At 41.9% G+C, this 27,022-nt stretch overlaps 1 protein-coding gene across 7 annotated transcripts in view; it reads left to right on the plus strand.

The window, feature by feature from the left end:
* Positions 1–27,022, plus strand: part of DOCK10 (dedicator of cytokinesis 10) — a gene marked incomplete at its 5' end in the record, with an annotated part of 141,963 nt that overhangs the window by 23,727 nt on the left and 91,214 nt on the right. For 2 of the 7 annotated variants that reach the window (XM_083868211.1, XM_083868212.1), the window contains one exon: positions 16,048–16,266. The exons of the other annotated variants lie outside the window; for them this stretch is intronic. In XM_083868211.1, the coding sequence (XP_083724337.1) occupies positions 16,165–16,266 (102 nt within the window). Of the gene's footprint in view, positions 1–16,047; positions 16,267–27,022 lie in introns of those variants that run through there. 7 annotated transcript variants of the gene reach the window in all.

The following is a 27,022-nucleotide window of genomic DNA, read 5'->3' on the forward strand; positions in this document are numbered from 1 at the left end:
AAGGTCTGTACCATCTAAGTGCTATCAATGGGTGGCAACTCTAGGAATTACAGGATCCCTGACTAATAACTTACTGTTTTTGAATGTGGGAATGTGTCTGTGTATACTCAAATGGTGGGGAATTGCAGTGCCTTTTGGAGGCTCAGCCCTGGGAACAGAAGGGTGTTCCCTTTCTGCAGTGTCTTAGAGGAGGGATTGTCTTTGCAAAGCAAGATTACCAGAGCTGCAAAATGAAAAAAAACCTCAAAATTTTCATGACTCCTTAGCTTAAGCCAGAAGCTTCAATGTGTAATACATTTTTAAGCAATGATAAGCATATGGAGCTTTATTTGACCTTAACTTCCACTTCAGCACTTGACCTCAGCAGGAACAGAAACAGGCCCAGGTTTGAATAAATGAATAACATTTGAGTGTAAAGAGGAGAAGTAGTAAGTGATGCACAAAATGCAGTTCTGCTTCAGGGTAATTTTGGCCACTGTTCTTGTTACCTTTGCAGCTGCTTTGTGTGCTGTGCCCAGTGCCCCACAGATCTGTGGGTGACTGCAGTGACTGCCAGCCCTTCCCCTGGGCACCAGGGACGGTGTCCCTTGCTGCTCCTCAGAAGGATGTTGGGTTTGTTTTTGTGTTTACCCATTCACACAGCAGCTGTGGCTCTGGGTAGAGTTTCTTATATAGAGAGAGGAGAAAATGTGGGTGGGTTTTCATTCTTCAGTGTTGCAGTACCATGTAGTGTATGCATATGGTTCAAGAAAAGCTGGTGTTAAAGGTGGCCTTTTACCACTGAGCAAATCTCCATCTGACTTAGGTACTCTGAGCAATGTTTTATATTGCTTTCACTTCTTATTAGTGTTGCAGTGATGTGTATAGTATGACAGTGTGTGAAATGTAATTATTATGAATCTGTTAACCAAATTTTTTATGACAGCTTATGAAGAGTGTGGGCTTAAAGCAATAAAGTGATGAAAACATTCTCCTAAGGTGAGGAATCTGTTCTCTTTTTTCTAGGGACAAAAGAGAGAAGCAAGCTATTTATTTGTAAGCAATGCCTACCTGAAAGAGTAAGATATAAATTAAAGAGGCACAGAAAGTCTCTGTAAGTCTCAGTCCTTGGGAGTGCTTTGGGAAGGCAATTTATGCATTTGACAAAAATCCCAATTTAGGATGTGTGTTCAAAATACTGCTTGAGAGAGAAGAAAATTGACCTATGGAAAAGCAGAGGAACTTGATTAAAGCCAAGAATACGAAGAGAGAAACAAGCCCACACAAGAAAAGCAGGAAAAAAGCAAGTCAGGTTTTTCAGGCTTTGGCCATCTGCAGGCACAGTGCTGTGTCACAGGCACATATACAGACGGAGCTGTGCACACACATGCTTGATTTGCCACAGTTTTGTCTGTGATGCTCTGCAGTTCTGATTGCCTCCAGCTCATGTGGGCTTTAGCAAATTCAAGCTTTCTGTATTTCCCTTCATCATTTGGGTCATCATACAGATGAAGGTAGGAGAGTTAAGGAGAAGATCCCAGTGATCTGTCTAGTCTGGGATTTTGGAACTGGAGGAGCTGTGGCCGTAGTAACCTGAAGCTCTATACATGGTATGGTGTGCTCATACAACAAGTCAGCCATGAGCACAGATTTTGCATTTGTTTGTGTCTTTCCTGTGTTTGTTACAATATTAAATACTTGAATGAATTATAATCTAAAGATAAACTGAATAATAGTTAAGATACTAACATAGATTTAAATGTCATGTGCTAGAAACAGGATGAATCACCTAGAATAACCACAGTAATATCCTTGAACTTCTGGAGACTTGATTTGAATTGCATTTCACACAAAATTTAGTAGAGGTAATTTCTTTCATGCTGTCAGTAGACAGTATAGTGTTGGATAAAAATATAAAACATGCATGTGTGTATTTGGAACCAGCAGCCTTTAGGTATAATTTCAGAATAGTTCTCTGGGTTTTTTATGCACATCTTGGGCTGCACAAGGAGTTCCAGGCTCATTACTTTGTTCAAATAATTTGGTCTTTTGCTTCCCCTAGTGAGGTTTTGGTACTGGAATGTGTGGGTGCTGCTGGCACTGTACTACAGGCTGTGAGCATGGGTTAGGTTGATAGTTAATATCTGCAGAAATTAAGTGATAACAGTGATACAACCTGCTGCAGCGTCTTAGCTGAGAAGAAGGTGGTCCTGTGCTCCATTACAAGGAGCCCATCTCCATTCAGGGCAGGATTCACAGAATCACAGCATGCTGAGTTTAGCAGCACACTCACTGCCCGTAGCTCGCAGGAGGCAGGCTGGGGCAGCACAGGCAGTCTGTCCAGCCAGAGGAGTGCAGAAATCCCCTGTGAAGCTCCATTCACACTCCCAGCACAGTACAGGTGTTCGCACTGCATCCATCACCAGTGAGAACATTCCCACAGGGATCTGCAGCTGGAGCACTGACCTGCCATGGGCAGGACAGCTGGAGAGCCTCTGGCAGCAGGGACAGTGGCAGTGTGGGGCAGCAGGGACAGTGGCAACAGGGACAATGGCAGCCTGGTGGCAGCAGGGACAGTGGCCAGAGGGACAGTGGCAGCAGGGACAGGGGCAGCCTGGTGGCAGCAGCACTTCCATCTGAACGTGCGCTCGCTGTCCTTGGCCCAGGCTCTGGCAGCCTGGGTCTCCCTGGCTGAATTAGGGGGAGTTGCAGCTGGTTCCAGAAGAGCACAAAGGAACAATATATTAAGCTCATGCTTTCAGAAAACGATATTAGTGCCAGCCCTCAGCCCTTGCCTCTTACTGGCCTTAACTCACTGCTGGCTGCCTTCCTGAGAGCCTGGCTGGGCTTTATTTTTCCCACTGTTGTCAATACAGAATCCTCTGAGTAGCACTGAACTGGATTTAAATGCATATAGCTGAGTCCAGAGTCCATTTCAGGCCTTTGGCCACAAATATGGGGATATTGATTTAGCTTGGAAGCAGCTGTGCCCTGGAAGAGGTATGCTGAGAGCAGGAGGGAGCCATGAAGACACCGGGGCCCTCAGAAGACACTGGCCAACCAAAAGTGCTGCCAAAGTAAAAGTGCTGGGAGGGAGAGCTGTCAAGGCAAAGACAGTGCGTAAGAGAGGAAGAGTTAAATGATGAGAGAGAAGCCAAGTGGGAAATGCCATTTCTTCTCATCTGAAATTAAACAGGCACACTGCTGTTAAACTTTGGGCAGATATTTGATTTTAGAGGGCTACCCACCATTGCTCTGTTGATATATCTATCATATGCTAATGCTGCTTTTTGCCTCCCACCTTGCTTTTTTTTCCCAAAAGCTTTGGTTTCACTTCAGAGTGACTATGCCTCTTCCTCACTGATATTAAATTCTCTTCTCTTGCCCTTCTTCCATCTCCTCCTTCCCTTCTGCTTTGACTTCAGCATAAGTGCACTCCATTCCTCTCCCCTGTGTGGACTGGAAATCTGAATGGAGTGCAACAGAACTGTTCCTGATATTTCTCACTTCCGTGAAATTTGTCCTTTACAACACCATTAATACACTTGTTCTAAACATACTTTAAATAAACCAGAATGCAGTTTATCACATTTCAGGCAAAAACATTATGCAAAGTTTCATTGCTCTTGAGAGACAGAGATATATCTCTATATCTCCATGCCTCATACTCTTCCATCCATCAGAACTATTTGGTTTGGTGTATGTGGGAAGTCTCAGTTGCTCTGTAACCTCTGCAGTAACCTCTGGGCAGCAAAGCAAGATCATGTGGTAACAGGAGTCACTTCTCTTCATTGCAGCTACTCAGCCATTCTACCATCAGCTGTGGCAGAAAGTTGAATGGATAAGTAGATACTGTGAGTGCACCTGCAATGTAAAATTAAGTGTGATCAACTGTGTGCTGCAAAACCTGGTGTGAGTAGCTTTGTTCTTGGTTTCTTCTGTGCATCTCAGGGGGATTCTCACCTGATTTCACAAAACCTCTCAAGGGATTCTGACTTTTAGATTACATTTCCTGAGTCAGACAGGATTTTGATGAAAGGCAGCAGTGCTTCATGACTCTCAGATGATTGCTGTCATTGTGGGGGTGAATACAGACCAGCTCCAGCTTGCAATAGCTCCTGTAGTGGAAGGGGAACTGGACAAACACAGGCAAATGGTTTTGATGCTCATTTGACCAAAGAGAGGTTTGTAAAGGCAAAACACAGGATTTAATTTCCAAGCAGTGTTTCAGCCCATTTGAGGCTGGCAGCTAGAACTGGCAGCTCTACTTTTATGAGTAAAACAAAAATTAAATTACCCCATGAAGTACTGAACTGAACTTTTGTTACCTGCAGTAAGGTTGTTCAGGAATATAGGAACAGGTTTGTTGTCTGCAGAGTGTTTGGAACTGAGGAAGATGAAGGAAAATGGACTGTTAAGGAAATATGGGAACCATTCCTGGGCTTTCAGCTTTCACATCACTTCCTTGAATAATTAAGGCTTCCGGCTTGAATTAGCGATTGGAGGAATATTGAGGAATCTTTCACAATAGTGAAAGGATTAGGATTCATCATCCAAAAGCAAGTCACATGAATACTTCAGGATGTTTTGGGTGGCAAGGGTTTGACATCATCTCAAGGCACTATTCCAAGTGTAGTCCAGCTGAAGCTGGCTCAGACCATGAACCATGATCTCTTGTGCCAAGGTGTGGTCGCTGTACATGTGTGCACACATTTCCTGTCAGACAGAAACTGGTTACTTCATTGTTCTGGGGCTCAATTATTTCTCTTATTTTAAACTCTGTAAGTAAATATATTCTATTAAAATGTACTTTTATTATCCTGTTAATGTGGTGCCTCTTCATAACAAAGTGCTATTTTCTGTCTAAAGAGAAAGAAACTGTGCAATATCTTACTTTACAATTGCTGTCTGTTAATAATTATTGCCAATTTGTGGTTAGCTTAAAAAATAATAGATTCTCTGTGTGTGGTTTTCGATGAAAAATAGCCATTGTGATGTTTGTTGGACTTTTCCTGCCTCAGGGATCACTCTGAGTGCAGTGTATGGAGCCAATTGAATCGAATACTTCATGCCTTTGGTGTTTGTTTTTCCTCACTTCTCATCTGTCAACTGCTGTGCTCATTTTCTTTTCATTAGTATTGATACTTGCATGAAGATGAGTCGGCCAGATCCAGTTGTCAGTTAAATGTGTGTGAATCCAGCAGAATACGGTTTTGACTTAAAGCACTAAACCAGATCAGAAGTTTAATTCTGTGCTGCTTGCATTTTTCTCTCCCCCCAAAAAAAAAAGAAATCATGAAGTTAGAGTGGAAAATGTGTGTGGCCTTGCTGGATCAGTCAGTGGTTGGCTCTGAAAAGAGGATGCTGAGAGTTGAACATGGTGCCACCAATCACTCATGACTTTCTTTGGCGTTTCAAGTCAGGGTTTGGTGTTATTACCTTGATGTTTTCCACAGGTTGTGACTTATGTGCTAAAATTAGCTTGTGCAGAGTATGAGTCTTAGCAGTAAAGAGATTAATTACTGAAATGTAGATTCCTGGAACCAGATGCTCCCCCATCATCTGAGATGTTTCTGCCATTAGTAAATTATGTGCAAACATGCATTGCAGCCATCACTACAGGAGATCTGATCTTAATGAGATTACAGAGAAGTTCTTGAGAGAAACTGCTCTTGGAATTCGGCCTATTCTCTCTCATTTTTATATCCTTCTCTTTTATGGCTTGAAGTTAAAGAATAAAAAGTGCTCACACAGCTGATCTACTTCTTTCTTTTCAGTGCCTTAGCCTTTTCCCTGTCTTTAATCCATTCTCCAGTGAGCTTGAGACTTTTCTCATCTCTCTAGAGCTCCCCAGAGAAAGCATCCAGCTGCCTCTTTGGTCTCTCCACCTGCCTGGTAGTGCTTGAGCACTTTGCTCATTGCAGCTGTGACTCTGGTTGGCTTTTGCAGTGCTCCAGTTCCTCCATCTATTGACGGTTCCTCCACTGTCAGCTCTTTGGTTTTGAGCAAGGGTACAGCCCTTAAGGAAGTGCAGTGGTCTCAGCAGTTACCTAATAGCCTGTTTGTTGCCAGGAATGTCCAGTTCCTTTGGCCTTTCAACCTTGCAGTTGGCTCTCCTTTTATCTTTTCACTGGGCTGTTAGGAAAGAAACCCAGCCCCTTGTTTGCTGTCTGCTCCCAGGGGTTGGACCTGTGCTCCCTGAGACATCCTCCAGATGAATGTCAGCACCACATGTGTCGAAGATAAAGGGAAAGGAATCCTAACCTTGAATCTGGTGCATCCAGCAGGAAAAATTCACTGTTGCTTTGCACTTTTCCAGTGTTTCAGATGCACAATGTATTTTGTTTTTCATGATGCATCTGGTTCTTCATGATGACTGTTTGGCCCTTGTAGCACCTGATTTTGTTTGTGCTGACAGCGCAAAAAAGACGTCACTTGGGGAAGGACTCATGACTGGAGTGTTTGTGCATCTGTCACCTGCTTTTGTTCAGAAACCCTCTGACCAAGCAGCTCTGACAGACAACATGCTCATTCCTCAAACTCATCTGTAAATGCAAAATATTTTAGCAGAATGTATGGAAGTATAGAGAATACTCATAAATGCAGTTTGAACTGAAAACTATTTGGAAATAATAAAAATGTTTACTAGCACGTCCTTCATTCTGCTTTTTATATAGAAGTGAATCCAAGCCTGGAATTACACCAATATGTTTTGGAATTATACCAATATGTTTTACCCTGTCCTCTCTGAATCTAAATGAAACTGTAAGTATCAGTTAATAAAATGTAATTTCGAAACATTTTACTATATTAGAAAAGCCAATTCTTGAAGAATGCACCAAAACAGACCTGCCCAGATGAAATATTTGAGATGAGTTGACATAAAAGTTTTACCACCTACCACTGAGAAGTTTCTTTACTCAGTATTTTTAAGCTGCCAAAAGCTTTTGTATGTGCTAAGTGCTTGCCAATTTTTCCTTTTTAAACAAACTCAAAGGCAATTTTAAGTTACATGAGCCTGCAGAAACAATCTGAATTGGTGGCTAAACTTTGTATTTTCTAAAATGCATTCAAAAGACAACTGTATTTCTTGGAAATATTTTCAAAAAAGGTTTTATTCCTTAAGTCAGGACATGTCTGCAGTGTTTTCAGGCAAAACAAGGAGCTGAGTGAGGAAGAACCGCAGCAAACTCTGCTTTATTTCCCATCCACATCCTTTTCTGGCACTTGTTTATTCCTGGCTGTAGTGTGTATTTGTAGGAAATCAGGAGTTAACCTTTTAGTTTCTGATTTCCTGACCAATTCTTTTGTTCCCAGCTCAAGTGGCACTTAATAGAACCAAGAATCATGATGTTCCAGCAATTGCCCAATGAAAGGGAATTTTCTGGACTTTCCAGTATTTCCATATTTTAAAAACCCCCAGAATTTCCAAATTAAAAAAGACCTCTTGGTACAGAGTCAGTTGTCAGTGACCAGTTTAGGGTTGATATAAGGCAAGAGTGAAGGTGCAAACAATTGTGTCTGTGTGTTGGATACAAAGAGCAAGACATGGGAGTAGGGAGAAACACAAAGGGAGGAATACTGGCTTGTATTCATCCCATTGGAGAACATCATCCAGAAAGGGTGAAGGAAGAGGAATCACTATGATTCAGCTCTCTGCCTTGCAGGGGCTGGGACCTGGAAGCTTCAAGCAGATTTACTGTGTTAATGAATGACATCGTTCTGGTCCTGTTTTCCAGTTCACTGAGAAATCGTAAATAAATTCTGCTTTTCGATCTACCCATGGATAGAAGAGTTCTATAGCAACTTCTTGGGAGGCCTTTAATACCTCACAGAATTCAGACAGACTTACTGGAATTGGAAAATTACAGGGAAGGGTGAGGAGAATCAGCAAAACTAGTCTATGACTACATTTGTACATAAAGGCTGGGCCTGGACTGGGCTGAAAAATAACTATCAAGGGATATGATGAAAGTCACACAAATCAGGAATGGTCAGAGGCATGTTGACTTTGTATACAGTTTTTTCTCAGAAAAGTGAGAGGTGAACTAGGGATCATCAAATTAAACTTATGGGGGACAAGTTTTGGGGGGAAAATATACAGAATTAACATTAAAACTGAATTTCCTTGCCACAAAATATATAGGTTTGAAGAATGACTGAAAAAATTCATGAGCGAAAAGTAATAAATATGAGAACCAGTAAATGTCTCAGGCTGGGAACCTGCATGAGTGCAGATTGCAAGGGTATTCAGGAGAAATACTGTTACAGTGACCATGTTCTGTACTTCTCCCTGAGCACCTGCAGACACAGGTGCAGAAATGTGGTTTAAATCCTACATATTATGACTGTGCTTGCAAAAACTGAAATTTGGCATGGGATAACTGAAGGAGTAAGATTTGATGGATTACATTATATTTCTTTTTTTGGTCAAGGTTGGGTTACATGTTGTTTTAATGACTTTACATGGGCTCACTGAGGGACTCTAAGCGCTGTCACTTGGGTGTTTTCCTTGTGCTTTTTGCCTTATTTTGGTTTTGCAAAGATTGCATTTTTTTTAATGTCTCAATTAGGATAAGCAGTTTTTAATTAAGAAATTAAAGACAAAGGCCTGGAAAGGTGAAACAATTCTCTGGGTTTACAGAGAATGTGAAAGAGTGAGAAATACCATATCAGACATTGCCACAATTTGATGATGCTGTTTTGTTTTCTGTGTTCCAGGGGAACAGAAAGAGAAGAGGAATGTCAAAAGGGTGCAAATTGTCTTTCTTTTCCACACACCAAATTTAATTAATGTAAATCTGACTTGCAGAGTTTTATACTTCGCACCTTTTTTTTTTCTAAATGAGAAAATAATCTTGCTTATTTGCTTTTGAAATTTGTGTGCTTTTTGTCTCTTCCAAAATGCCATTATTTAGCTCTCAATTATAGGATACAGATGATGAATTATTGCATGCAGTTGCTTTCTCAATTGCTTAAGATACCCACAGGCACTAGAAGAGGGTATACAGGAATTTGTGACATTGAATGTAAGTTACAAATATATAGTATCAAAGATAATAATGATTGTAGAGTCATCTTGCACACATATGGAGGAGAGTGTCTTAGTGTTTAAAAACAATAAAAGAGAAAAAAAAAAAAAGAGAGGATTCTGAGATATTTTATATCAACATTATAGAATTGTAGATATTGATTGTGACCTTGAGTAAGTGAGTGAGTTGCCCAGCCTCCTTTTGCTTCAGTTATTCCAGCTGGAAAATTGGGTGAAACTGTGGATTCTCTTTATAAACCAGATGTCTGATCTGAGTTTTTTCTTGGTAAAGAAAAAGAAAAAATATTTTTTGCAGCATAGTATAGACTTGAATGGAAAGGATTAAAATTACAGTCAGAAAAGCAAGCAACAGGAGCCAAAGTCACAGCTGCATTTTCATGTCTGGAGATAGTGTAAATTCAGATGATTAAATTATTTAATCACCTTTCTTGTCCCTTCATCACTGTGTGTGTTGCTATCAAAGGCTGATTCCAGTCCAAGCAGATGAAAACAAAAGGGGTAATGTCTGTTTGAAATTTCCCAATGGATCAAGCTAAAGAAGAAATTAAAGTAATTGCATATTTTGCTTTTGTACACATCAGCAGGATGACATTGCTAATGGGAAATTTATTCTTCCAATCTGATTGTTGGTGTAAGAAGCAGCATTTTGTTTGCTTAAAGAGAGTTAAGTGCAGCCCAGTTTGTCCCCTTTGCTATGCAGAGCAGCCTGGGGCAGCAGCCTGGGGTGGCTGTGCTCAGCTGTGCTCTGGGGAGGCTGGCACTGGCACAGGGGAGCAGCTGGCAGCACCATGGCACACAACCAGTGCCCTGCTCTCCGTGCTCACCGTGGGGCTCTGCCCACAGGGCTGGTGGGGAGGAGAGGAGCAGAGCAGACACGAGAGCTGAGGAGATGGTGTCTGGGAATGAGACCATCATTAGGTTCTCCAAGGCCCTTGCATTCTTCAGCCTTGTGGCAAAGGAATTTGTTGTATTTGTGCCAGCTGCAGGTGGGTCTCCAGCTTGGAAAGCTGCTGAAATGATGCTGCTGTTCTATCAGTGTTCTTGCAGGGTGAGCTGATAGAAACGTTGTGGTGGCACATTGAGAGCAGGATGTGTGTGCAGGGGCAGCAGCATTCTCAGGCTGTGGGACAGGGAGGGACTGCCTCTGGCTCAGCCCAGCCTGCTTCCCAAACAGGAGAACAGCAGGATGTTCTTTAGGAGCTGGAAACTCAGCAGAGGGGGTAGCAAGTGGCTTTTGGGGTGTGGATGTTACCAGCTAATCCTTGTGTTTCCATGGGCACACTGAGGTGATGAAATGGCCATCAGGTGCTGTGTGGGCAGTCAGGTGGGAGCTGCCCAATTCTCTCCCAAGGCCTTTTCCTCAGCCCTGTCAGGAACCCCTCTGGCCGCAGGTGAATCCTCTGCCAAGGCACAGACTGCCATGGACAACCTGTGGGTGACTCCTGTCACCACCAGTTCAGCTGGAGGGGCTGTTTCAGCCTTGCATGCAGGGCAGAGAGACACAGCAGCCTCTCCCAAAGTGTTCTGTGGGAGTGCACTGGTAGCTGGGGCACAAAGAGAAGGTGAAGGCACAGAAGGAGGAATCGCTGAGATCAGCACACTGATCTGCCTCTGCCTGGGAAGAGCAGAGAGATGGATTGACACAGGCAGAGTCTCTGACATCAGGGAGTGCTGTCTGGAAAGATCTGTTAGCAGAGCTCTGACAGATAGAAGGGCTGCTTTTCATGGATATTTATGCAGGGGCACCGTCCCCCTGCCTTGGAGAGCTCACCTTGTGTGCTGATGTCATTTTAACTGTGATGGATTCCCAGCCCTTTGCCTGGTCAGAGCGAGCTATAAGAATGTGTGGGCAAAATGCAAGCACCAGCTGCTCTAAAGGCTTTGTGGAGTGTTTGTCTGCAAGGCTTGATGTAGCTATTAGACCATAGGTGGAGTCATATTTCTCCAAAAAATAATGTCATTCAATTCAGTTGATTCAATACCAGAAGGACTTTGCTTGCAAAAGATTGCTTTGGATGTAGTTTTTCTAACTCAGTTGTTTTACCTCTCTATTTATGTTGTTTTGGTTTCATATTCTTCCTTTTTTTTTTTTTTTTTTTTTTTTTTTTTTTTTTTTTTAATAGAGACATGTTCAAATGTTCATGGATCAATAGTGAGCATTTAGTTCCAAAATATGACCTCTTGGTTTGATTTGGAAGTTTTTCTATGGGGGGAGGAGGAGAGGAGAGAATGTTCAGTCTGACAAAGTGATTGGGATGGAGGTCACTAGTGCTTTCTCTTCTCATTGTTAGGTGCTAGTAAAAAGCACCTCTCTGTCCCTGGCCCCAGGGTAGTGATCTGCTTTACCTGTCCAACATGAAGCTTCTGGGAAGTGCAGATTTTAGGTGCAGGCACAAACCACTCCAGAGCACCCTCTCTCCCCGATGCCCAGATGATGCAGGTAAGATGAACTTGTGGTGTCCAGCCCCTGTCACCTCAGCTTTAGTCTCATAGTCCCATTAGGGGATTTTTGACAGTCAGAGCTGAAAAAAGCACATCCAGCGTGTGGCCACTCAGTGCAATCAGTGTCCCAGAGAGCATTCTGACCACAGAAAGGACAGTGTGTAATATCTGATCCTGCTGGCTTTGTCCAAACACAGAACTGGCTTCTGGCAGCACTGCCCTGTTCAGGGGGTCACAGACTGTGCTGGGGGATTAACACTGAAGGCATGAAAAGCAGCATCAGCCTGTATACCTGCACTGCCTGGATGCTGTGGGATATTAACTGTGTAAATCTCCTCATTATTGGCCTCAGAAGACGAGTACACCACCTATGTCTCCAAATTCTGAAAAAAAAATTATGTGAAAATATGAAAATTTAAAAAGGAAAATATAATGAGCTCTTTGTGACCCCCTCCAGGAACAATGATTTTTCTTCTTCTCCCCAGTACCTGAGCTAATAGCTGCCTGTCCCCCAAGTGTCAACCCATAACCATGGTCACAGAGTGCAGGAGTGTTTCAGGTTCAGCCCTGGGGGCTGCGTGTTGGGCTGGGCTGGTTTCCTCTGGTTTTTCTTCTACAATTGATTGTAGTGGTTCTACCAGGAACTCTGAAGTACTAGAAGTGCCACAAGCCATTCAAGGGAAGGTAGGGAGGTTCTTACCTGCACTCTGCCAAGTTGTGAAACATGAAGTGTGTCTCAAGATCTCTCAGTACTGGTCTAGGCTGTGCAGACTTTCTGAATGGCAGTGTCACTGTCATCACAGGGGTCTTAGTTTATAAATGAAACTAAGTTTTTTTTATGAAAAGCTTGTGTTTTCTTTCAGAATTTAACCTTAGCATAGGCATAAGGTGCAGTTGGTGTGGCTTGTTCCAGCAAAAGTAATTTTCTTACTTGTTAATGAAACTTTTTCTCAAATCTGTTTAACAAAAGGCCTGAGTGAGAATTAGGCAATTATTTGTATATTCACTGGCATAAGTCAAGATTGTGTTTTTGACTTGCACTCTGTTTGTTCAGGTCAGGATTGCTCCCAGACAGAAGTCCTGAGCTGAAGGGAAGCATTCATTCCCTGAAATTTACTATGAATTTGATGTTTGCGTGAGATTTTTTTTTTTCTTCTCTAAATCTAGGTGGAAGAAAATGCCAGCATGACAAACAAGAGTATCAGTCCTCAATCCTTCTTGGTTGGAACTGGTAGATTGTATTATTATAGAAGGACAGTATGGTGAATTGATTATTTACTACACAGCAGCCCAAATATTCAGCCTGTTTTGGGCTGTCTTTTACATTGAAGATATAGACTTTAGGATCTCAAATTTTTTATCTTTCCATGACTTCTAGCAAAGCACTATTGAAATGCACTTTCCAATGATTTTGTTCATTGCTATTTTTTTACATACTGCTGTATATCACAATTCAAACTGAAGTAAATGAAGCATGGCAATGAATAGATCTAAAAGGGAAATGAGAAACTCTAGAAGAAATGGAGGAAAAGAGAATTAAAAATTACTAAAGAATTTGTGACCCCTGTTGGAAAATTAAATGCTAGTGGCTCTGCAGCAAAGGGAATGCATAGTTTTTCCTTAACTGGAGCAGAGATGTCAAATATCATTGTTCTTCCCTTCTGGATATTCATACATTTCTGAAAACTGCTGGGAGCAGATGAACATGTCCCACAAAGCAGAGCAGAAGGCAATCAAACACTTAATTGACTACTTTACATAACAGATTGCTTTTTGAAGGGCATCAGCATCCTTATTTTGACTCTATGAATTGAGTACAGCAGTTCACAAATGTAAACCAAGGCTTGTGGTTTTCCTGAGGTCAGATGCTCCTCTTGGAATACCTTGAGGTATGGATAATGCTTCTCACCTTATACGTTATAGTTCTGAATTTCAAAGCAGCACAGGAGCTTTATTCATATTAACATAACATGACCAATTTTATCATCACCTAAAATTATCTGGCATTTTCAACTGAAGAGATAGAGAAGTCTTGAGGAAAAATTAGGAAATCTTTTACGGTCACACTGATGCTAATGAAGTTTGCTTTGTACTTTGCTACAGGACAAAGCATTATTAGGCATTTGAATGGTTTTGTTATTCCCCATTACAAGAGGGATTTGCATCCAAAACAGATCTAAGAAAGTAGAGTCTTTATTTGCAGTTGTTTACTATTATTTTGGTTCATATCTCTGTGTGAATGATGTAGTTTATTTGTTATTTCAGTGCTTCGACTTTTTCATGCCTTGGTGCTGAGAAAATACAGTGATTTAGTATTGTTCCTGAAAACCTATCTGCCAGAGATATGACAATAAATGAGGATTAATGACAGTATTAGGAATGAAAATCATTTGGACAAAAGACACTCAGTGGAGTAAACTGGATGAGGACCAGCTGGAAACTTGAACCCAAGTTAATCTTTTGTATTTGGAGTAATACAAGTTCATTAAAGTTTCAGGAAGTGCGAGTGACCCTTATCTCAGTGGAAAGGGCACCCTGGGAAGGCTCCTCTGTGCTGTGGGAGGCAGGAAACTGAGGAGAGCCTTCCCAGGGAAAGGAAGGATGGAACTCTGCGGCTTCTATGTGACAGTTGAGTTAAGGAGTGGATAAGTGAAGGAGACTGAGAGGAACTGATACCTGCCCAAAGTTAAGCCAGCAGAGCTGATGATTATCCAGCATTAAATTTAACTTCTGGCAAGGACCTGTGGCCTTGGCAGCCTCATTCCCTGTGTTACACGAGAGGCACCAGGGACTCCAGAGATAGTGTGGAAGTTTGAGAGAAAACAAGGGTGATTCCAGCTTGGTTAATGCTGTGCTTCTATATTGGTAACTGCTTGAAATGTCTGCATACCTCGGCAAAGGGTTTCAGTTGTCTTTTTTGTTTCCTAGTGCCAGACAGATGCCTTTCATCACTAAGTAGGAGTACAGGGAAGTCTGTTTTGAGGACTGAGCCTCCTCAAAGGGCACTGTGAGGCACTGGTTAGCTGTCTGTTTAAAGGTGATTTTCTCAAAGGCAAAGCTGAATGACAAAGATAATGATGAGATGGGGAGTTAATTCAAGAGTAGAACCATGTTTTAACTTTTTAAGAGGAAAGCAAGTGATCAGACAGATGTGGTTTTGTGGTGTTCAGGTCAGACATGCTGGGCTCAATGTCTCTGCTCTCCTGGACTGGAAACCTAGCATATGGAACAACCCTTGGAGCTCCTGCAGAGGTCTATTATTTTGGATCAAATGTTACTAATCTTGAGAAAGGTGTGGAAGAGTTCCTAGAGTTTGTAGAACTCAGAATTATTTGTTGGAAAGGAAAAAAAATGACACTCAGGATAAAGTTGCAAATCTCAAACACGGTAATTAATTAATTCACACACGTTGTGAGAATGATGCTTGTTGTCTGGTTGGCAAAAAATACAGAATGAGAAAGCAGAAAAACTATCCCTTTGTTCTAGCTATGCACACAGATATTCAATAAAAATAAAAACCTAATACATGCTTTATTAAGGCTGTATGCATAGGGGAGTGCAGCATTGCTGCTGCAGCAGGATGAATCCTCAGCTGGAACAAAGAAGAAAAGGGTCTGTGTGTGTGCCTGCACATGTGTGGGCACTGAGGGGGTTTGTTCAGTTTTAAAAGACCTTTGTGCCCTGCCAGCCTTCAGGCAGCTGAGCACGGGATGAGTCTCCTACCTTAATTAAGAATAATTTGACTTGTCACTATGTCCCTGCTCCTGTAGCCACTGCAGTTCTGAGGCACTGAGTGGGGCTTCTAACTTGTCAGGCTGCTGCTGGGATTTCCCCTCTGCGGGGCAGTGGGCAAGGGGAGCTGCTGGCATTTCCCATGTGTGGGGCATCTGAGGAGCAGGCTCAGTCTGGCAGCTTTACTTCTCCCGAGGTGTGGGGCAGGCTGTGAAACAAGCAGGTTCTTAGCTGCCAGGTTACAAGCACTTCTAAAATCTGTTTTCTACAAGCCAAAATTTTTGTATTTGGGGCATTAGCATATGAATTTCTTGGGTTTTCCCCTTTTTGTAACTGTCTGCAAATTTAGGAATTTGCAGAGTTCTTCCTCTTATTGGTGTTTTGCGCCACTTTGAAAGGGGAACAGCCACCTTGGTCCAGAAGCAGCGATGGCCCTGGGCCCTGGCAGCACAGACCTGTCACTGCGTGCTCTGTGGTCCAAGGGGGCTACCAAGGGGCTCTGTAGGAGATGGCTGTTCTATGAATGACTTTTTTTATCTTGCACACACACATGTACATGAAGTAAGAGTACAGCTGTTTCAGCTTTCGAATCAGGCAGAGTGGTGAGGAGAAAGGATGTGATGGTGTTTGAGACAGAGAGAGATGTTCACTTGCAGCGTTTTTTTACGACTTCCTATTTCGATTTGCATTAGAGGTGGGGACTGGGTGAATTTATGGTTTAATGAGACGCTCTTGCCTTAATAGCAGAATGTTGTTCACAGGAAGAAATGAGTTATTGCTGGTTTTCTTCTTCTTTCTGTTCAGTTACTGTGGATACAGCATGTAACTTTTAGACCTACTTCCCCCTTGAACAGCATATGCAGCTTCCAGTTGTTGTGCTGAAGCTGCTGAAGGAAGGAGGTTAAAGGAGCACAGTTTTTAAACAGATATTTGTTGGCTGATTAATTCGTACGGATACAATGAGCTTTCGTGGGAGATTCAGAAGGGAGCCCAGTGAACTGCGGAAGAAGAGAAAGACCGTTAGGAGAGTGAATCAAGGAGAAATTCAGAGATTGAGCTGTGTGAGTATGCACCTTTCTTCCACCTCTTCAGACAAATGGCTAAGAAATTGCAGGTCACTCTTAGAACTGCACTTTGGGAAGAGTAGGATTTATTGCTTGTTGTTTGTGTAGGATTCACCAAGCCTCATTCAGTCTGTGATTAGGGACTGAGCCCTGGAGAATGAGACTGAAGCACAGGGAGCTCATAAGTTTACAGAACTCGGGCGCATTAGGGAACTTTTATAGCCTCACATTGCTGATCAGAAACCTACTGAGAGCAGCAGTGTTTGATAGTCTCTCTGGCACCTATAGCAAGTGCCTGGAAGTTCCATGAAAATTCATAGTGCTGCTTCTGGAGTAGAAAGTTCTCTGTGCTGTTTCAGAGTTGGTGATCTGTGATGGGCACCTCTCAGGGCCAGGAAGAGGAGGAAGACAGCACAGGGAGTCCCTGGAGAAAGCTGCAGAGCCTTTGATGGAAAGCTAGGGTGAGGTTCTGTCCCATGGGCTACAGAGCAGCTTTGCCCCTGATGGCTTTGGGACAGGACTGAGCCTCCTCAAAGGGCACTGTGAGGCACTGGGAAGCTCACATTGACTGCATTGTGCTTAACCTTTCATGACTGAAATTGAAACTTCAGACAGCAAGAGGTAAAATGCTTAGAGCCTGCTGTTGAGGAGTCTTAGGCAAGTACTGGTTTTCAGTGTATTCTCTTCACCTGAAAGTCTACTTTAGCTCATAAAACATTTAATGGCTTCCCCAAAAAGAGACAAAGAATCCTTTTCCTCAAGGCAAGAGGTGTTTGGTTTTCTTCCATAGTTTTGTTCATCCAATTACTCTGTTTGCATGTGCATGCAAAGGGTTCTTTTGAGGTTTTTCTGCATGTTCAGTGTAACAGAGTCAGTGATAATACGACCAAAAAGAGTATTGTCATTAACTTCTTTAAGTAGGAAGGAAAAGAACTTTGCAGTTGTAACACTTGGTTACCAGTTAAGATGGTTTGTGGTTCATCTAGTAGTGTTTGGGTTTTGCTTGTGACTAGCTGCCTTTTAGGATAGGTACTTTACATGGAAATAGAACTTTTTGACAAGGCTATTTTATGGTGTAGTTTGTGCTGCCCTGAACTACTGGCAGGCAGTCAAAGATGATGTTTGAGCTCCATGGTCAAGGGTCCCAGGAATCAGCTGCTTTCATCTGCTGGTGCTGCTGAAGGCATCTAACCCTGGCAGTTCACAAGGCTTTGGTAGGAGGTAGGCACTGCTTACTTGACTTATCCTCTTCAATCCTGGTGAGGAGGGATTTTTGTCATTATTGTACAAATCCTGTGTGAGCACTTTATTAGTGCTCACCAGACGTGGTTGCAGCCTTAGAGGAAAGGATGGCTGGAAATAAAGTCCAAATGGTAGCAATAAGCCAGCAGCCTGCCTGCAGATAAAGAGGAATATATTTGCTCCCTTCTGTGTGTATGCTCAGATAACAGAAACTGAGCATTCAATTTAGTGGAGCCAAACAGAAATATCAACTATACATTGTAGTTAGACCTAGAACATAGAGCACTTGTAACCCCGTGCCTCTTGTCTGTAACTGGCAATAGGAAACAAGCCTGTTCCATTAGAGGCTTGTGGGTCATGCTGCACTTCCTCTGACATGGATGGCTGCTGTATGTCAGCAACATAGCTCAGCTTTGCAGGGGAATCTCTGCTGATTTTTGTTCTTTTCAAACATAAGAGAGACTAAGATGGGTCACTGTGTCATATTACTCTGTAGACGTATTTCCCAGTAGTTTGTTTAGCCCCTAGGAAATGCAGGCACACTTGGCTTTACTCTTGTGCCTTGAAATCTGTGTCTTTCTGCCCAATATTTCATAATTGGAGCATGTGAAATCTTTGGCCTACAGGCACTTTTTGCTATCAACCAGCAGCCAATCTCTCCTTCATGCATCAGCCCTCTGCACCTCCACACAGATTTCAAAGCAATGTCAGCTCCCACTGCAGCTGTAAAGGCTTTTGTGTATGGGGACCTTACTCAGAGTGCATTTCTTCATATACTATTCTTAGAGCTGTGTTTTCTGCAGATGGACTTGCATTATTTGCTGGAAACTGCTTTTTTTGTAAGACTGATTTTTATTGGATTAGCTTTAATTGATAGTAGGTTGTTGATTGAGCTCAGTGTTGTTGACCAGATTTTGCTCTCATTTACATCCTGTATGTGTAAATGCATTGATGGCCAGATAATTGAGTGGGAGGGGAGTTGATGTCAAGGAAACAATCACAAGTTTAACGTCATTGTGAGAGCTGAGTTTAGGGTGGTCATGTTCTCATGATATTAAATTTACACATAAAGCCTCTGTGGAAATATTTACAATCATTTACTCAGATATGTAGCATAAGAAATACCTATTACTTGTGAAGAGGTAAGTAACCATAGTGCAGGTAGAGAAAGAGGGTTATTCATGGAGTAAAATGAAGCAGAACACCATACATGAGATTTTCCCCATGGGACAGTGACTTATTACTAAGTACTCTAGAAATTAAATGATATCTTCGAAAAGTTTATTTAGAGAAAATGCAAACATTTTTGTTAGTTGCTTTTGCTTCTGAAGTGGTTGAGCCCTTTTCAAAACAGTTGTTTGCTCAGTCAATGTGTCTAGGTCTTCATACATCTAAATTTTAGGTTTTAATAGAAAACGAAGAATGGATGTTTGCCTTTGCACTGTGTTGCAACTTCATCAGCCAGACAGTATGATCAAAGTGTTTAGCATCAGTGTGATCTAATGAACAGACATGAGAGCTTTTCCCTTCAGTCCTTGAAAAATAAACTCTTCTATGTACTCTAAAACCAAAGTCTGCTAAAAAGAAATCTGAAGTTTCAAAGTAAATAAAACTGCTTTAAAGACAATCCTGTGCTGGGCATGATGTTATGTAAAATCTACCCCATTTTAGCAGGAGGTTTGTGCTGGATGAACCTGGTGGCTGAGGTAGGAATGCCTGGTACATCCTTCTTTTTGTACTTCCCCTGAACCTGTGCACAGATAACCACGAGTAGATCTCTCTGTCTCTCTAATTCATCCAGTTTGCACAAACAGAGGAGACCGGTTTGCCTGTTAGTCCATCCACTTCTATTATTGCTGTGTAGGTGCTATAGGTGTCAGAGCTTGGCTTCTATCTCTGCTAGGAGTGCTGCTTAAGGGCAAAAATAAGGAGCATCTTTTCTTTAAATGTAGATTTTCCTGAGCCTACAAAGACTGTCTGTGAGAAGTTATACATATATACGTGTGTGTACGCACCCATGCTCTGACAGACTCAGAAGTGCTGTTTACATTAACTTTATACCGGAAGCTGACAAACTTTGGTCAAATCCACTGCCTGCAAGCTTGCAGGCTGGTTTTGTTAATGTTTCTGTTTGGGGCTGTGGCTCTGCCCACCTGAGACTGGGCTAGAAGAAGCAGACATGAAGCAAAACTTATTTCCAGAACAGCTGAACTAGACCCACTTCAGCATCCCCTTTGTGGTGCACAGAGCAGGACAATGCCCTTTTCCTACCCTGGACTGAGGTAATCACTGATAAGGCAAGTGCCTGAGCAGAGCACTCCAGCTCTGTTGGCAGCTCCTCTCTGCTCCCCCACAGTTCCCATCCCTTCTGCCCAGTCCCCTTCCACCACATCCTACCTGTCTCTTCAGATGTCTGCATGAAGAGGAGTGGATTGTGTCTTTGGCTTTTGCTTGCTTTCTTCATGAATAGGTTCTGTGTGGTAGATGCTAAGAAAGCCTTTTGTTGCTAAACTGCACTTCTTTTTCCAGGTTTAGGTCAGGTAAGGGGAGAGAAAGTGGCTGAGTGTTGCTAGGTTAGAGGTCTATGTAAATTTTTTTAAAAAAAACAACTTATGATGCTTTACAAAACTTTCTTGTTTTTCCCCTGAGGTGACCTATGGGCAAATATTTAGTCTAGGCTTCAGAAGTCCTCACTATTTAGAAGCTGTTATTCTTGACATTTTGAAAAGCCAACCAGTTAAATCCAATTTTAAAACTTGGCACTTTCTTGTCAGTGGCTGATTTTAGTAGTTTTATCATTAAATTAATTATTTTAATCTCCTTCCTAAGGAGAGTTTCAAGATACTGGATAAGCAGAGAGGATGAGTAAGTTGTTGCCTTGTTACCCTGAATATTTTCTGCGGATTGTATTGATAATTTTATCAACTGTCTGAAAAGACAAGTGCTAGTCCATAAAGATGGACATGCCCATGCACTGACATTCCAGAGCTTAAGGCACTGCACAAGGCTGCAATGCCAGGTGCACAGTCATGGCTGATAAACAGAATTCGGGAAATGCATATGACCAAGTAGAACATAGGACAAAGCATCTCCTCTCCCCGCCCCCCACCCCCACCCCACGCTGGATGCTTTGCTGAACCAACAGCCCTGTGTGGCTTCCACAGTTTACCCATGAGGGAGGTCGTTTTATGAGGACTGGAGCTTTCAAAGTTCATAATGAAAGGAATGATGAATTGTGTCTTGAGAAACAAGAGGTATTAGAAGGAGTGGGTCCCACCCAGGAGCCTGAGAACAGATCTCTGTGGTTTGAGCAGCCATGGGCCTGGCCGCTCCTCAGTCACCCCCTGTGCCTCTGGGGGCTCCAGCTAGACCATCAGTTGACATGAAAGTTTTGAGTTAGCTCATCCACATGAGAAGTGTTTCTGTTTTTCAAGACGTGCTGAATTCTCTTACAGTAATTTTTAAAGCTGGCACATAATCCAAAGTAGACGTACATAGATTGTGATCCACAAAACAATGTTAGTGTAAGCAATTAGAATTCATCCTGTCCCAGCTTCTATTTGTACAAAGTAAGTCTCATTTAGTCAAGCAGGTCACTTATTGGTATCAATCAGAATATTTTTTTAATAAAGAGGCTTTAAAGAATGAAAAATACTTATCACTTTTATTCACAGAAGGGTCTTCAACAGGTTTCCTTTCTTTTGCTCTTCTTGAGCTGATGAGTACTATAGCATTTTGGCAAGTAATTTCTGAATCACTAGGAACTGGGGGTTGGATTCTTTATAGTTCTTTGTGATTTTCTCTGTAACAGAATCGTGTGGGAACTGGCAATCCACTTAATGAAATTTATTGGCACGTTGGCTTCAGTGCTGACACTGAAGAGTATATTAGTTGTGCTGTGCAGCCCTGACTGGATTCTTTCCAAGTGCAATTCTCCGAGGTTTACTGAAAGTCATGACAAATTAAACATTTTGGACCTGACAAGTGAATGTATTTTAAGGTGGGAGGGGGTGTGTCAAAGAAAATTTTCTTGGTACCACTAATTTTAATAAATTTGTTGACTGTGGATCATATACTGAGCCAAAAGAAACTTTTACAATATGGCCAGAGAGTTTGTTGACTGTAAATAGATGCAGAACAGGCCAGGCAGTCATAAAGTGAAGAGGAGATCTAAGTCAAAAGGAGAGACCGTCTGCCTGCTGGTTCTGGCTCTGCTCCCCAGTCCATACCCCAGATACCTTTTGCAGACCTTGAATTGCCTGCCCTGTGCTTGAAAGGCAAAACTTAGTTTCCTTAGAGGAAATCATGATGCAGAGTGTGTTGAGAGCAGGGGGAGGGCAGACCTGTGGGGTGAAGCATTTTGAGGGAGTGATTCCTGTCACTGCCAGCTCAGGTGGTTGAGGGTGTTGGGAACACCTTACTCCCAGAGTGGCTGTGCTGTCTGTGCTCCTGGATACAAATTCTGCCCTGGGACTCCCTGCCAGGAGTACACGGGGTCTTGGGCTGCCCACCCATGATCTGAAGGGAGAAAAGGTGCACCCAATGGAGATATCCTTCCCATGGAATTCACCCAGGCACCAAACTGGTCTGCTGTCCTGTGAATAGAGATATACATTGCTCCTACAGGAATGCAAAAGTTTTGGTGACTCCATGAAACCCAGATTGGTTTATAGCCTCAGCTTCAGATTCTTGAGTGTTCAGACAGCTGCAGGTAGCACATCTCAGAACTGCTGGGCATGCTGGATCTCTGGCATATCTGAGACAGGGTTAAATTCAGCCTTAATGCTACATTTTCTCCAAAAGTCATGGAGACCTGGCTGTTCTTTAGCTTCAGTGTGGACAGACTTGGCAAAGAAATATTCAATCTAAGTTGGCCTGACCTGGTGGAATATAATTAGCTACATGTATTAACCATGTGAAAACATAGAAAGACATGTGTTGTGTCAGAGATGCAGTGTTTAACTGGGGAAAGGAAAAGAAGAACAAAGGAGTGTGAGAAGCACTTCATGTTGGTGTCATCCTAGAAAGCAGTTTAATTTGCTGTTGTGAGTTTTGGTGGGATTGGCTTTGGTTCATAATATCATTAAGTCTAAAATAATGAAGGAAGGCGATGCTGTTGTTTTAGTAAGTGGCCCTTTCTCTTTCAAGTGCCCATTTCAGTATTTCAAATGTATACTAGAATGAATTATCATTTTTGACAAGCCATAACTTGGATGAAATATAAAATCTGAGTCTTGCTTGATGTTGACCAATCTGGCTATCACAGTAGTTTTGGTTCTCTTTATGAACATGGATCTTTCTGTCACAGAGATAGGGTTAGGGTAACTGAAGTTCATCAACTTCTTTCTGTTTATCTGTTTCCTTAATTTTTTATTCCTGTGTGTGGAAGAGAAGGAAATAATTTAAAAGTCTCTATTAAATTCAATAAATTTTAGCTATTCATGATGTGGTGTCAGAATAATATGACATTAAAGCATTAGAAAATCACAGTGGTTAGTCTAGCTTATTTTTAGAATGGAGAAGTTCTTGGGATAACTGTTCAGGGACTCTTGGTCTCTGTTACATCATTTCCTCCTTCAGAGAGCGTTCACAGAAATATAGCTTTAGGAGGTTGAGATATAATTATGAAGAAAAGATGGGTACTAGCATCAGTGCACAATGTCTGTGCATCTGGAGGCAAGTCAAATACCATATTTGTTTTTGTAATATCATTTATGTGGATATTTTGGGTAATTACTACTGGGAAATATAATCCTTTTTTACCTAGACCAGAAGATGGTGGCAATGAAGCCATATATCACTGGTGGAATCTGGCTGGTTTCACCCCTGTGAAACTCTATTGTCCTCTTATGGTGTTTGATTTAATGTGGCTCTGATTTAGCACCTCTTCAGTGTTCCAAAAGAGTGTGGAAAAGCTGGCTCAACAACATACAAAGCTACACTACACTGTCAGGGTGTGAAGTAAGTGGTACTGCTGAGAATATTGTAACAGGTGAGGAGTCTGAGAGTGCCTTTTTACTAGATGTATTCACAACCATTTCAGCACAGCTAAATTCATTACTCACTTGAGATGGAGAATATAAAAAGCATTACAGAAATCCAAGCCAGCGTAATTCAATTTTGGCACAGATTGCCAGGTTGGCCTGTTTCCAAAAAGAACAGACAAGTTAAATTGAGAAGAGGCAGTGCTGTGGTTATTAAATTAGCTTTAAATCAGTCCCACTCATTTACAGATCTCTGCTAGTGCTTGCAGGGAGAAATTTGCTAATCCCAATATCATTGCTTCTGTCTGCATAGGAAGAAAAAACCGAGCAGCCATCCCACCCCAGCAGAGATAAGCTGCTAACTAACCAGCTGCCACTTCCCATCACAACTGCAACACAAGCACTGCACTGCTGAGCCTTGCCAAGTCCAAAGCACTGGCTCTGTAAAGGATGGAGTCAGTGTCCACAGAGCAGTCTTATGGTCTGTGAGAACATGCAGAATTGATGAAGAGAGGCATCACATTTATTATACTATCATGCTTGATGCTGGCAGGGAATGGACTACGTTATCGCTGCAGCCAGTGTATTGACAAGGATGGGCTATTACTTGCATCTCTGATTTATGGCAGCTGGCATAATACAGTATTGCATTTTACACAGGATTTTGCTGTACTGACATGGAAGGAAAAATGTAATTTTGATTGCATCAGTAGAAAAACATCACCGTAAATATTGAAGTGCTTCACTGAAAAGTTTTGCAGTAGGTTTGATAATGTCATATCTACTTGCATTTCATTCAGATGGGTAATGTTTCTCCAAAGACTTCTCTGTTAACATCTGTTAAAATGCTTCCATCAGATCATGCCCTTTGCAGCACTGAGAGCAGGAGAATTAGTGCTGTGGGAACTGTGATATTCATACGCTTGCCATGTTCCTCTGCTTCGGGGTTTTCTTGAATTGTATTTTTGTCTCATGTAAATGACCTTGCAGCTGCCAAGGAGAAGTTTTCCCCTGGAGTGTTTGAGCAGCTTTCACCAGTGGCTTTCTGAGCATTGCCAGTTTCTGAAGAGCAAAGAGAAGGCAATGTGACATAGCTTACCCTGCCTCCACTTGTGCCCCAATGTCTGCAGAATATTAATTTTGAAGGAGATGTAGCTGTGTAAAACCCAACCTTACTGGGATTTCCAGGGGGAAGAAGGAATACCTCTTCCTTCTGCCAGCCCCAGCAAAAAGGACAGTTTACACAGGCCTAGAAAACCTGCAAATGCTACACATTTTTGTGGGATTTCCCCATATTTCAAGAGAAGTTCCAAGATTTCTGGGGTTTCCCAGCTCTTCCCTAGTCTACAACTTCAATAGGAAGGTGATTACTTATGTCATTTCTTTGCTTAATGTTTTTTTAGGAGATTTTGATAACTGACATTCATGATGTTTCCGAAGAGCATCTGACCAATATTAAGATTGTGTTGACACGTCTTGTTTTGGAGAGTGGACATTTTATGATTTCAGTGGCATATCTGTCTTACTAAGAGTTGAGATGGTTGCAGAATCATGAGCCTGCCAGCATGAGCTCAGGCAAGGGAGGGTTATCAGTGTAGTCAATGTCACAGATTTTCTGCAGAAAATGTTCATGTTTTAGTGAAACCACTACATAGGAAAAATGCCCGTGCAAAGCACTTATAAATATTTTTGTACGTTATAAATGTTAAATGCATGTATTTCTTTCACTTTTACTTTGATTTTTCTGGTAAATATTGCTATAAGTTTTCCTACTGAAGGTAACAGTTGCACTACTACAGGTTTGCTTTCTGCTGGACTTGAACTGACTGAACTTTGTTCAGGCCTAGGTATCATTACCTGAATCAGTGGTACAGCATAAGTGGTGCATTCAGTGTGCTCTGCTGTTTTCTCTTCATGGTTTTGACTCCTTGAAATGTATGTTTATAAAGTAATATTTAATAAATAGATGCAGTGACGATTTAATGACAGAAAGTCTGAAACTCCTGTCAAAAAGATACTGCAGTGACTTAAGACACTTTGGAAGGGAATGAGAGCAAGCTGCGCTTGGTGATGTGGCCAAGTGACCCCATTAAGTTCCTGTGGGGAGCTGCTGTCAGCAAAACACAGAGAGAGACCTCACTGAGGCACATGGCTGATACTCAGCCCAAGAGCTCCTTGCGCAGGACTGGATCATTGTGTGTCAGCTGGGGCAGGCCAGGGCTAAGTACTGCCTTGGGACAGCTTAAAGTGACAAGGCTGGGTTCATGTGAAGTCTTATGTCCTAGTAGGGCTCCTTGTCTTAAATGAACACCACAAAACCAGAATCCAGTCCTGTCACAGAATCTAAATCAAACATTAAGATAGTTTTCTTCAATTTATTACTGTTATGTGTTGCTCATGCCTGTCTTTTACAATCCTTTAATGTCTCAGCATCAGTAGATAATGCTTGTGGCCTGTGAATGCTAAATAGTAATGACTTTTAGAAGTTTACTACTCTGAAGTGTGCAAATGGGAGTGTGAGAGTTAATAGATTGAGAAGAGAGGTAATGGATTGAACTGCTGAAGGAGCAGTTCTAACTTTTTTAATTGCCTTGCCAGACATTGGTGGAGCTTTGATGCTTTAAGCAGGGAGTTGGAGTAGATGACCTGCAGCAGTCCTGAGTTATTTTGATTCTTGTATCAGCTGTTCAGCAATTGGATAACTTTCTAAGAACATGTGTATTCCTGTGTTTTAATCTGTGTGGCTGTGTTACTGACACTTAATTAAACTTTTCATAGATGCATTTGATGCCAAAGGGAGTCTCGGAGTCAATATAGAAGGGAAAAATGTTCATAAGAAATCTCGAGATGACTGTGATTACAGAATAAACAAGAACTTTCTAGGGCAAAGTCAAAAGGAAGAGGGACTATCACATTTGAATCATTATATGTATAATGGACCATACATAAATGAGATAGGTAAAATCATATATGATGGACAATCTCATTGGAGAAGTTTGTTTTGTGGAGATCTCAAAGGTTTCTTTTTCAATACTCCTTGGTTTCCATTTAGGGAAGACAGTGGATAAAATACTACTTGTCTAATGTCCACTTTTGAACCAGAATAAGAGAGTAAATATTTCTGCATTTGCATTCCCTAGTGTCCTTTTTCTCTCTCATCACTTTCTCTTCCATCCCTTCTGGCAGTTCTCTTGCCCTTTCTCATTCACTCTCCCCGATGCTTACATCTTTGAATTGAGCAAATGTTCTCACTCTAGTACGTGACACTTCATTTGTTTAATGTATTCTAGCATGTCAGGCAGGCTTCTCTTTTTCTATTTTTGGGTTGTATTTCAAGACAATGTGACTTTATGTTTTCCTGTGGTGGTTTCTTACTTTACTGCTGTTTTGGGCAATAGTAGCACTGTTATGATGACTAGTCCTGCTTTTTGACAAGAGAAGCCATGGAGGTGGATGCCAGATAGTTTATCCCAGGAGAATAACCGTGGATTATTACCAAGTAAAAAAATATGGTGGCTTTCACAAGC

Source organism: Zosterops lateralis (assembly GCF_965231275.1).
Source record: "Zosterops lateralis genome assembly, chromosome: 10".
In the NCBI taxonomy this organism is placed as follows: domain Eukaryota; kingdom Metazoa; phylum Chordata; class Aves; order Passeriformes; family Zosteropidae; genus Zosterops; species Zosterops lateralis.